This window comes from Salmo salar, chromosome 09 (assembly GCF_965601325.2).
Source record: "Salmo salar chromosome 09, fSalSal1, whole genome shotgun sequence".
In the NCBI taxonomy this organism is placed as follows: Eukaryota; Metazoa; Chordata; class Actinopteri; order Salmoniformes; family Salmonidae; genus Salmo; species Salmo salar.
In genome coordinates, this window is record NC_138299.1 from 130,360,832 (window position 1) to 130,373,713 (window position 12,882).

The 12,882-nt window shown below is 42.9% G+C and overlaps 1 protein-coding gene and 1 long non-coding RNA gene across 2 annotated transcripts in view; one reads left to right on the top strand and one right to left on the bottom strand.

Moving 5' to 3' along the window:
* The window catches only part of LOC106612779 (intraflagellar transport protein 80 homolog), an 82,300-nt gene extending 74,240 nt beyond the window's left edge, over positions 1–8,060 (bottom strand). The window contains 3 exon segments of the mRNA XM_014214253.3: positions 6,420–6,704; positions 6,863–6,896; positions 8,037–8,060. Of these exon segments, the coding sequence (XP_014069728.3) occupies positions 6,420–6,704; positions 6,863–6,896; positions 8,037–8,060 (343 nt within the window).
* A 1,001-nt stretch (positions 8,061–9,061) lies between these two features.
* Positions 9,062–12,779, top strand: LOC145858082 (uncharacterized). The gene is made up of 3 exons (XR_014378887.1): positions 9,062–9,282; positions 10,793–10,944; positions 11,922–12,779. It is a non-coding gene; the product is annotated as an uncharacterized LOC145858082 (long non-coding RNA).
* The last annotated feature ends 103 nt before the right edge of the window (positions 12,780–12,882 follow it).

Genomic DNA, 12,882 nt, shown 5'->3' on the forward strand with positions numbered 1-12,882 from the left:
AAGGGTCTGAATACTTATGTACAGTTGTGGCCAAAAGTTTTGAGATTGACACAAATATTAATTTTCACAAAGCAGTGTCTTTAGATATTTTTCTCAGATGTTACTATGGAATACTGAAGTATAATTACAAGCATTTCATAAGTGTCAAAGGCTTTTATTGACAATTACATGAAGTTGATGCAAAGAGTCAATATTTGCAGTGTTGACCCTTCTTTTTCAAGACCGCTGCAATCCGCCCTGGCATGCTGCCAATTAACTTCTGGGCCACATCCTGACTGATGGCAGCCCATTCTTGCATAATCAATGTTGGAGTTTGTCAGAATTTGTGGGTTTTTGTTTGTCCACCCGCCTCTTGAGGATTGACCACAAGTTCTCAATGGGATTAAGGTCTGGGGAGTTTCCTGGCCATGGACCCAAAATATCGATGTTTTGTTCCCCGAGCCACTTAGTTATCACTTTTGCCTTATGGCAAGGTGCTCCATCATGCTGGAAAAGGCATTGTTCATCACCAAACTGTTCCTGGATGGTTTGGAAAAGTTGCTCTCGGAGGATGTGTTGGTACCATTCTTTATTCATGGCTGTGTTCTTAGGCAAAATTGTGAGTGGGCCCACACCCTTGGCTGAGAAGCAACCCCACACATGAATGGTCTCAGGATGCTTTACTGTTGGCATGACACAGGACTGATGGTAGCGCCAGACAAGCTTTTTTCCGGGTGCCCCAAACAATCGGAAAGGGGATTCATCAGAGAAAATGACTTTACACCAGTCCTCAGCAGTCCAATCCCTGTACCTTTTGCAGAATATCAGTCTGTCCCTGATGTTTTTCCTGGAGAGAAGTGGCTTCTTTGCTGCCCTTCTTGACACCAGGCCATCCTCCTCTTCGCCTCACTGTGCGTGCAGATGCACTCACACCTGCCTGCTGCCATTCCTGAGCAAGCTCTGTATTGGTGGTGCCCCGATCCCGCAGCTGAATCAACTTTAGGAGACGATCCTGGCACTTGCTGGACTTTCTTGGGCGCCCTAAAGCCTTCTTCACAACAATTGAACCGCTCTCCCTGAAGTTCTTGATGATCCGATAAATGGTTGATTTAGGTGCAATCTTACTGGCAGCAATATCCTTGCCTGTGAAGCTCTTTTTGTGCAAAGCAATGATGACGGCACATGTTTCCTTGCAGGTAACCATGGTTGACAGAGGAAGAACAATGATTCCAAGCACCACCATCCTTTTGAAGCTTCCAGTCTGTTATTCGAACTCAATCAGCATGACAGAGTGATCTCCAGCCTTGTCCTCGTCAACACTCACACCTGTGTTAACGAGAAAATCACTGACATGATGTCAGCTGGTCCTTTTGTGGCAGGGCTGAAATGCAATGGAAATGTTTTTGGGGGGATCCAGTTCATTTGCATGGCAAAGAGGGACTTTGCAATTAATTACAATTCATCTGATCACTCTTCATAACATTCTGGAGTATATGCAAATTGCCATCATACAAACTGAGGCAGCAGACCTTGTGAAAATTAATATTTGTGTCATTCTCAAAATTTTTGGCCACGACTGTAAATATAATATTTCAGTTTTAAATGTAAAATATTAGCAAACATTTCTAAAAAACAGTTTTTGCTTTGTCATTATGGGGTATTGTGTGTAGATTGCGGGAAAAAAAACGATTTAATCTATTTCAGAATAAGACTGTAACCTAACAAAATGTGGAAAGTCAAGGGGTCTGAATACTTTCCGAAGGCACTGTATATGGCCACAACACAACAAGCTGTTCCACAGATAGAAGGATGGATAGGATTCAGAAAAAGGTGCTTGTGCATTGATAAGCACACCAAAGCCGGCATTAACGACAAGTAATAAAATAAAGATGGCACTAGGAAAAAGCTACAGTGGGGGGAAAAAGTATTTGATCCCCTGCTGATTTTGTACTCTTGGCCACTTACAAAGAAATGATCAGTCTATAATTTTAATGGTAGGTTTATTTGAACAGTGAGAGACAGAATAACAACAAGAAAAAAATCCAGAAAAACGCATGACAAAAATGTTATAAAATGATTTGCATTTTAATGAGAGAAATAGGTATTTGACCCCTCTGCAAAACATGACTTAGTGCTTGGTGGCAAAACACTTGTTGGCAATCACAGAGGTCAGACGTTTCTTGTAGTTGGCCACCAGGTTTGCACACATCTCAGGAGGGATTTTGTCCCACTCCTCTTTGCAGATCTTCTCCAAGTCATTAAGGTTTCGAGGCTGACGTTTGGCAACTCGAACCTTCAGCTCCCTCCACAGATTTTCTATGGGATTAAAGTCTGGAGACTGGCTAGGCCACTCCAGGACCTTAATGTGCTTCTTTTTGAGCCACTCCTTTGTTGCCTTGGCCGTGTGTTTTGGGCCATTGTCATGCTGGAATACCCATCCACGACCCATTTTCAATGCCCTAGCTGAGGGAAGGATGTTCTCACCCAAGATTTGACGGTACATGGCCCCGTCCATCGTCCCTTTGATGCGGTGAAGTTGTCCTGTCCCCTTAGCAGAAAAACACCCCCAAAGCATAATGTTTCCACCTCCATGTTTGACGGTGGAGAGGTGTTCTTGGGGTCATAGGCAGCATTCCTCTTCCTCCAAACACGGCGAGTTGAGTTGATGCCAAAGAGCTCTATTTTGGTCTCATCTGACCACAACACTTTCACCAGTTGTCCTCTGAATCATTCAGATGTTCATTGGCAAACTTCAGACGGGCATGTATATGTATTCTTGAGCAGGGGGACCTTGCGGGCACTGCAGGATTTCAGTCCTTCACGGCGTAGTGTTACCAATTGTTTTCTTGGTGACTATGGTCCCAGCTGCCTTGAGATCATTGACAAGATCCTCCCGTGTAGTTCTGGGCTGATTCCACACCGTTCTCATGATCATTGCAACCCCACAAGGTGAGATCTTGCATGGAGCCCCAGGCCGAGGGATATTGACAGTTCTTTTGTGTTTCTTCCATTTGCGAATAATCGCACCAAATGTTGTCATCTTCTCACCAGGCTGCTTGGCGATGGTCTTGTAGCCCATTCCAGCCTTGTGTAGGTCTACATTATCTCATTGCAACTCCCCTCCAAATCTCCGACCACTACCTTGTATCCTTTTCCCTCTCGCTCTCATCCAACACTTCTCACTCTGCCCCTACTCGGATGGTATTGCGCCGTCCCAACCTTCGCTCTCTCTCTCCCGCTACTCTCTCCTCTTCCATCCTATCATCTCTTCCCTCTGTTCAAACCTTCTCCAACCTATCTCCTGATTCTGCCTCCTCAACCCTCCTCTCCTCCCTTTCTGCATCCTTTGATTTTCTCTGTCCCCTATCCTCCAGGCCGGCTCGGTCCTCCCCTCCTGCTCCATGGCTCGACGACTCACTGCGAGCTCACAGAACAGGGCTCCGGGCAGCCGAGCGGAAATGGAGGAAAACTCGCCTCCCGGCATCCTTTCACTCCCTCCTCTCTACATTCTCCTCTTCTGTCTCTGCTGCTAAAGCCACTTTCTACCACTCTAAATTCCAAGCATCTGCCTCTAACCCTAGGAAGCTCTTTGCTATCTTCTCCTCCCTCCTGAATCCTCCTCCCCCCCTCCCTCTCTTCGTCAACCATTTTGAAAAGAAGGTTGACGATATCCGATCCTCGTTTGCTAAGTCAAACGACACCGCTGGTCTTGTTCACACTGCCCTACCCTGTGCTTTGACCTCTTTCTCCCCTCTCTCTCCAGATGAAATCTCGCGTCTTGTGACGGCCGGCCGCCCAACAACCTGCCCACTTGACCCTATCCCCTCCTCTCTTCTCCAGACCATTTCCGGAGACCTTCTCCCCTACCTCACCTCGCTCATCAACTCATCCTTGACCGCTGGCTACGTCCCTTCCGTCTTCAAGAGAGCGAGAGTTGCACCCCTTCTGAAAAAACCTACACTCAATCCCTCCCATGTCAACAACTACAGACCAGTATCCCTTCTTTCTTTTCTCTCCAAAACTCTTGAACGTGCCATCCTTGGCCAGCTCTCCTGCTATCTCTCTCAGAATGACCTTCTTGATCCTAATCAGTCAGGTTTCAAGACTGGGCATTCAACTGAGACTGCTCTTCTCTGTGTCACGGAGGCTCTCCGCACTGCTAAAGCTAACTCTCTCTCCTCTGCTCTCATCCTTCTAGACCTATCTGCTGCCTTTGACACTGTGAACCATCAGATCCTCCTCTCCACCCTCTCCGAGTTGGGCATCTCCGGCGCGGCCCACGCTTGGATTGCGTCCTACCTGACAGGTCGCTCCTACCAGGTGGCGTGGCGAGAATCTGTCTCCGCACCACGCGCTCTCACCACTGGTGTCCCCCAGGGCTCTGTTCTAGGCCCTCTCCTATTCTCGCTATACACCAAGTCACTTGGCTCTGTCATATCCTCACATGGTCTCTCCTATCATTGCTATGCAGACGACACACAATTAATCTTCTCCTTTCCCCCTTCTGATAACCAGGCGGCGAATCGCATCTCTGCATGTCTGGCAGACATATCAGTGTGGATGACGGATCACCACCTCAAGCTGAACCTCGGCAAGACGGAGCTGCTCTTCCTCCCGGGGAAGGACTGCCCGTTCCATGATCTCGCCATCACGGTTGACAACTCCCTTGTGTCCTCCTCCCAGAGTGCTAAGAACCTTGGCGTGATCCTGGACAACACCCTGTCGTTCTCCACTAACATCAAGGCGGTGACCCGATCCTGTAGGTTCATGCTCTACAACATTCGCAGAGTACGACCCTGCCTCACACAGGAAGCGGCGCAGGTCCTAATCCAGGCACTTGTCATCTCCCGTCTGGATTACTGCAACTCGCTGTTGGCTGGGCTCCCTGCCTGTGCCATTAAACCCCTACAACTCATCCAAAACGCCGCAGCCCGTCTGGTGTTCAACCTTCCCAAGTTCTCTCACATCACCCCGCTCCTCCGCTCTCTCCACTGGCTTCCAGTTGAAGCTCGCATCCGCTACAAGACCATGGTGCTTGCCTACGGAGCTGTGAGGGGAACGGCACCTCCATACCTTCAGGCTCTGATCAGGCCCTACACCCAAACAAGGGCACTGCGTTCATCCACCTCTGGCCTGCTGGCCCCCCTACCTCTGAGGAAGCACGGTTCCCGCTCAGCCCAGTCCAAACTGTTCGCTGCTCTGGCACCCCAATGGTGGAACAAGCTCCCTCACGACGCCAGGACAGCGGAGTCAATCACCACCTTCCGGAGACACCTGAAACCCCACCTCTTTAAGGAATACCTGGGATAGGATAAAGTAATCCTTCTACCCCCCCCCCCCCCCCCCCTTAAAAGATTTAGATGCACTATTGTAAAGTGGTTGTTCCACTGGATATCATAAGGTGAATGCACCAATTTGTAAGTCGCTCTGGATAAGAGCGTCTGCTAAATGACTTAAATGTTAAATGTAAATGTACAATCTTGTCCCTGACATCCTTGGAGAGCTCTTTGGTCTTTTCCATGGTGGAGAGTTTGGAATCTGATTGATTGATTGCTTCTGTGGACAGGTGTCTTTTTTACAGGTAACAAGCTGCAGTTAGGAGCACTCCCTTTAAGAGTGTGCTCCTAATCTCAGCTCGTTACCTGTATAAAAGACACCTGCGAGCCAGAAATCTTTCTGATTTAGAGGGGGTCAAATACTTATTTCCCTCATTAAAATGCAAATCAATTTATAACATTTTTGACATTCGTTTTTCTGGATATTTCTGTTGTTATTCTGTCTCTCACTGTTCAAATAAACCTACCATTAAAATTATAGACTGATCCTTTCTTTATCAGTGGGCAAACGTACAAAATCAGCAGGGGATCAAATACTTTCCCCCCCCCACTGTATTTCACACCATAGCCTGCTGAATTTGCAAGATATATTTTCTTTCATTTTGATTTTGGCACAAATTTAAATGTGTCACTGACTCGCCCATGGATTGATGTTTCAGCATTGTGTCAAAGAGCTCGACGTTCGAGTAACCACGTTCAAGTCAGCGGCAGGCGGACGAGCAATATCCACCGTCGTAGTACGGCTGAAGCCTGTCCTGGAATGTGCAGCTAACTGAAGATGGCTAGCTTTATAAAAGCCTGAGTAGATCTAACTTGCTTCGTAGTATACCACTTAACACCTGGACACACAAAGAGCTTGTGAGCTTGTCAACCAGAGACATTTCACACAAACCATGCAGTTATGTACCTTTGAACTCATATCCTCTTTCACCTACCTAATTCAATATCAATCTGTCTTGTTGAATAATGTGAGAAGGTATCATTGTTTTAAAATTCAACATTTATTTTCTATGTTAACGGTGCCATAAACATGTTTCAGATAGCACTTTAAGGTTATCAAAGTCTCTTACGAGAAAATCATTATTGGACCCTTCTGTGACTTGCCGTCAGTACTGGTGAGCACAAAGATCTCGGCCTGGATGTGCTTCTTGCCTCCCACCGTCTTGGGGACCCAGTGCAGGTCAATGGGGAAGAGGTCCTCCAGCACCTTCACCACCAGGCTGATCTCACTGGTCAGCAGGTTCTATCTTTGGATCTGGTGATCCTCACTGCAGGAGTACAATTTGTCTGCAGTGGTCGAGCCCACACAGCTCACATGCTCTTTGTGTGTCCAGGTGATAAGGAGGACAATGGTAAGGTGGAAATAGATCAGTGGTTGCTGCAAAATATCTCATTTTAATTACTTGAACCAGGTGTATTCGAGTTAAACTGGTACAACCGTTTTCACACCCTGTAGACTAACTCTTCGGGTCCAGGGTTGGTGGCCGCAGTAGACAAACACAGTGGTTGCTTTCAGCCGAATTAATAAACACAGATCCTGTATTCACCTTTCTTTGTATTGAGGTAGGTGAGATCGACACACTGATGTGATCACAAATAGCACATAGAAAATCTTTTCACCTCCATATAGGTTGCAAAAAGCATGCCTTTATAGTAAAAAGATTCCAGTCAGACTTGGGTTCAAACACTATTTGAAATCTATTCTTTATCTGTGCTTGATTGAGCTTAGTGGGCTTAATGAACCATTAGAATAGTCCCAAAACTGCCCATCTGGCACTCCGGGCAGGGTAGAGCAAACACTAAAAATATTTGAAAGTTTTCAAATAGTATTTGAACCCAGGTCTGGTGGTGCAAGGTGTACTTAATATCATATGTCTCAGGCAGCCCCAGCTTTGGTCCATGGTGTTAGAGCAACGGGTATTAACCACCTGGACCAGAGCTAAGGAGGCCTAGTATGTTATTAGAGGCACAACTTCATAATAGATTTTTAATTCATGATTGCTGACTGTGCATATTTTTTTTTACAGAAAAGACCAACAATCAAGTCAAAGCACTGTTGTAGTATCTTTCTATCATTCACACACTTGAAAAGGATATGTTCTGGTTCCTTGAGTAATGATGTCTTTAATCTCTAATGTGAAAGAAGTATTCCGAAAATAGGTACTTGAAAACCCTTCTGTTTACAGTGGGTGCCATCGATCATTCAAATTGGACATAATAGTGACTGTAGCTACAAAACAGACTATTAGCTTATTATACAATTAGCAAAGAGAGTAGCAAAATAGCTAGCTATTCATAGCTAACGATACTCGGTTTGCAAGTATCACTTGCTGATCTTGGTCTGGTCAAAAATAAAACTCCGTTGTCTAGCTAGCTAAGTTAAGCCTGCATATAGCTAGCAATAACATTAGTGTATAGCAAATAATAAGTAGCGGATAGTTCCTGACTAACCGTAGCTGCTACGCTAGCTACAGTACCTATCTAGTCAAACAAGCGTTAGTCGTTGCTACGGGACATGCATTGAAGCTAACGCGTGGTGAGTTTTCTTCACTGTTGTCACACTTGCTAGCAGACAACTAAGCATGTCCAGTTGCCATAGTAGCTCCACCGTTAATAGTTCATGCATATAAGGTGATATATATTCCTCAACAATTATACTTATCGACAAAACCAGACAAATAGACTGATCGCTATACAAGCTAGCTCCGTTCTGGAACGTACCCAGAGATACTCCTTTTCCAACATCGCTGACGTACCTCGACTTTGTGAATAACTATCGCGAGAGTTCCTTGTCAACAAACTTGGAAAGAGAACCTCTGTTTTTTAAAATAAAAATATAGGACAAAACACACGTCATGACAACACAACACTACATAAAGAGACTTAAGACAACAACATAGCATGGCAGCAGCACAAAACAGGGTACAAATATTATTGGGCACAGACAACAGCACAAAGGGTAAGAAGGTAGAGACAACATTATCAAGAGGGACAACCATGGTCATCCCAACTGCCTCTGATCTGGCAGACTCACTAAACACAAATGCTTCGTTTGTAAATTATGTCTAGGTGTTGGTGTCCCCCTGGCTATCAATAAATTAAAAAACTAGAAAATGGTGCTGTCTGGTTTGCTTAATATAAGGAATTTGACATTATTTATACTTTTACATGTACTTTCGATACTTAAGTATATTTAAAACCCGAATACTTTTAGACTTTTACTCAAGTAGTATTTTACTGGATGACTTTTACTTGAGTCATTTTCTACTAAGGTATGTTTACTTTTACTCAAGTGGGTATAATCAACTTGGGACTCTTAACTCTCTTATGCATTCTCTCTAGAAAATAATGTAACTCTATGGAAGGCTAGTGCCACTCCACTAGTGCGTCGTGGCACACACCTTCCAACTAGAGCATTATTTTCCAGAGAACACATAGCCCGTAGTTGATTATCCCTTACATATTTTCGACTATTCAACCAATACAATCCAAATACAAAATAATAAATTGATCCGTACTGTAAACAACACCCTTCCGTCGTCTCTAGGTAACAGTGCCCATACTTCACTGGGCACGTTCTATTTTAAAAAATGTTATGAAAATATCAAAAATCATTACCAAAATATAATTTATATTCATTATAATGTTAACTTGAATGCAAAAAATGTATACGTTTATGTTCATGGTTGCCTGGCGTCGGCCTTCTTTTTGATTTTTTTTTTTACCAATATCGAGGTTCCATGGTGCCTTGCATCAGTTTGTAACGAATTTTGGTTCGACAACAGAGTTTAGGCGCCATTTACGAGTGAGTTTGCAGCAAGCTAACGATTTGAGATGACACAGGGTTGACTTTTACGCACTTTATTTATTTTTTCAGTTTTGGGATATCGAGAAACAGTTTTCAATTGGCTTTGAAAAGAGAGTAATACACAGGGAATTCTTACAACAAAATAACTTCGTCCGCAAGGTAAAGCTGACATTTTATCTGAACACGAAATAGCTAGTTAACGTTAGCTAAAATAAAACGAGTAAGCTCGCTAGCTAACTATCAAACCATAGCTATCTAGCAAGCAAGTTTGTGGGCACCTTTCGTCGGTTATATGTGGTTGTTGAGGTAGGTAAAGTAAGCTAGCTAACGTTAACTTAAAATGATCAGATGACAGCTCACATTTAGCTATATCCCATTTGTCTATCGGCAACACATAAATAAACTAACTAAAATTGCCTAGTAACATTAGCTATCTACCTTGGCGAACCAGTGTTAAATTAACTTTACTTGTAAGCAAAGTACCGGTTTCCCCTATTCATCTCTGCTCTAGTTGTGTTCGCTATCCAGGTAGCGTACTTTAGCTAACGTTATCTAAATTTGTTCGTGGCTAACAGATGACGTGAGAATAATGCCTAACAAAGCCCAATGTGGCCTACCTGACTAACGTTAGCTAGCTAATTACCAGACATTAGTCTACTCTATACAGCAGCTAGATAGTGTAAATGGGAATTTCCACGTGTTCTCAGTTTAGGCAAATTATTAACGTTAGCTTAACTAGATTACAAGAGGACAACTGAAGCATAACACTAACGTTACTGTTACCTAAAAAAACAAGACCAGTGAAATCTTCTATACACAAGTTACATTTTTATTCGCTCAGTAACGTTAGTGATATAGCTATTTAGTTAGCCATATTGTAGCTACATTATCTTAAATTATTCAATTGATTAGAACTCTCGATCTGTAAAATAAACATTACACGTTCAACTGTTGCTGGTCAATTTGGACTACTGAGTGCAGCCTACATGGCACTAATGATAACGTGACTCTGATTGGCTACTTCAGTGTTATGACTTTATTTTGCACATTTACCTCCCATCTTTTTCTAGTTCTCGGTAGCAGTTGATTTACTTTTGAGCTCAGTTTGGCGTTACTGACAGCCTGTAACGTCACAATTTTTGTCCGTATTTTAGTTACACGCACTTGACGGAAAACGTATCAGTTCATTTCTCGATAATTGAGTGAAAATCGATGCATGTTGTCAGCTTACGTTAGAGAAAATCACGCTATTTGACTAGGGGAGATTTAAGTTAGACAGCTAATTAAGTTTTGTTAAATTGCAATTTCGTGTCAAGTATTTTCTATTATTTTGGGTTATGGTTACATCTCTGAATATCGCTTATTACACCTATGGTACAGTTTAAAACGAAACATATTTATCAAAGAAACTAAAACAAAACACTTTTAGATCTGTGGTCTTATCAGACAGCAGACTGGCAATTTATTTGCAGCTTTATAATTGATTGGGTAACCGATTTATGACCCGAGGTGAAGTTAACTCTTTGGATAAAATGCCCGTTGATGGGAGATGACGGAGGGGGGTAACGGGGTGCTTCACGTTGACTATCAATTGTGAAGAAGTGAATGACAAGCGAAAACACCTCATGGATTTTACTTTTACGCCTGTGATTTGAATGATATCTTTTAGATTCTAAATCATGACAGCCAAAACGTCGAAAAGTATAACTACTTCCAAGCCTAGAGGGAAAGGATCGCAGCCTCGGGATGACTCCGAAGACGAGTTGGACGTACCCCATAAAGAAGCGAACTCCAATGGCCAAGAGGCTCCGCCGACAAATGGTAAGTAACAAAGGGTGTTTTGGTGTCTGCATCTAAATAAGTTGCGCGTCTACTCAATGGCAACGTGTTTTGTTGAATGTAAGTGCGTGATGGTTGAGTCCAACTGGCACAGTTGTGGTAGTTGTTGTCTTGATTCATAACACGTAGCTTGCTGGCTAGTTTTTCAAACGTGAGCAAGGCATTAATAAATGTCTCTTGTGATTTTTGAGATGATTATAATGGTGGCATGTGCGCGTTTGTCTCCAGCCTTCGCAACTAGCAAGGTAATTTATGTTTGGATATGAATGCGTTTTAAACGATTCGATCATCTAGAAGGATGGTTATGATTTTCTATCTTTCGATTTATTTAACGTTGGTCAACGGTTTGTCAAGAAAACTTCGTCTGAAAACAATAACCGTATTTGACATGTTGTCTACTCTTGATTTAGAAAGTATTATGGTTGCAGCGTTTGTTGGCCGAAAACTATTGTCAGGGTCATTTTTCTTCTTTTTTTTTTTTACTGAGCACAATAGACTTGAGACCAAGCGTTTTGTCATTGTGATATGGTACCATAATCGGTATGCATTTGCAGCAAGGCTCGATTTTTATTCATTTGTTTTGATTGGAAAGTAGGTTTTGGTGTGGGTGAAACAACGTGGAATCAGATGTTCGAAATATAATAAATTATGTTGTCGTTGGTGAGTGCATATTGTGTATTTGCTTTGCAATGTGAGCGTTTGTGAAAGGGGTTACTTCAAGCGTTCGTTTATGATTAAGTTTATATTGTTATAATTTAGTTTTGTGAACAAAGATATAGTACATGTGCGAGTTAACATTCGATCTTCCTCTGGAGTCTTTGTTCCTCCACTGTGACTTGCTCTATAATGCTTATGTTTTGTTTGTTTGTTTTTTTGTTTCACCACCCCTCCCCCATACACCAGTGTCCCCACCTGAAATGAATCGCACTGGGGAATAAAAGTTAAACTCTTTGCCCTAGCTCCGGCTCCCGGGGAGGGTGCCGAGGCTGTTGATAATCGAAGTTTGGAGGAGATTCTTAGTAGCATCCCTCCACCCCCGCCCCCAGCAATGACCAATGAACCAGGCGCTCCTCGCTTGATGATTACACATATAGTTAATCAGAACTTCAAATCCTATGCTGGCGAGCAGATTCTGGGCCCTTTCCATAAGGTACGAAAAAGCATACTAACTCCCCGTTATGGCTCTTTTGTGACACTAGGAATTGTGGTTTTGTGTTTTAATCATTGTCTCAGTATGGGGTGTTGACCATTTCCTTAACTTTTATTTATATATATTTGTATCTTCAGTGACAGCAGCATTTGGATAGTTGTAATTTAATTGTTGATTATTTTACTGGATAAAGTTGTCTCCATAGTTTGCAGCATATCATACTCCTCCATTTTGTGTGTGTGTGTGTGTGTGTGTGTTTTTCACACTAGTGGTGATCTAGCTGTGTCTTATCCTCAAAAAGATACAAAATAGGGTTTCCCACTAACTTTCCCCCTATCAAATTTTCTTAGTAGTTCTCTTTATTGCATCATGGACACAGGTGCAATAAAATATCTTAAATACACCCACTGAGGTTAGAGGCCCACCATTTTAATCCAGCAGAATTTTCTAGTTATTCAAAGCGGTCTAAAATTGTATTGTGAATACGGTTTCTATTTAATTTAGTCTGATTTGAACAGATTGGAAGTACAGATTGGAAGTACATTTTTATTTTCCACCCACTTCATTTCTCTTTTTTTTCTCTCCCTTCCCTGGCGTTTTTCTTGTATCATTGGTCCAAATGGCAGTGGGAAGTCCAATGTGATAGATTCAATGCTCTTTGTGTTTGGCTATAGGGCTCAAAAAATCAGAACCAAAAAACTCTCTGTGCTGATTCACAGCTCTGACCAGCACAAGGATGTGCAGAGCTGCACTGTGGAAGTGCATTTTCA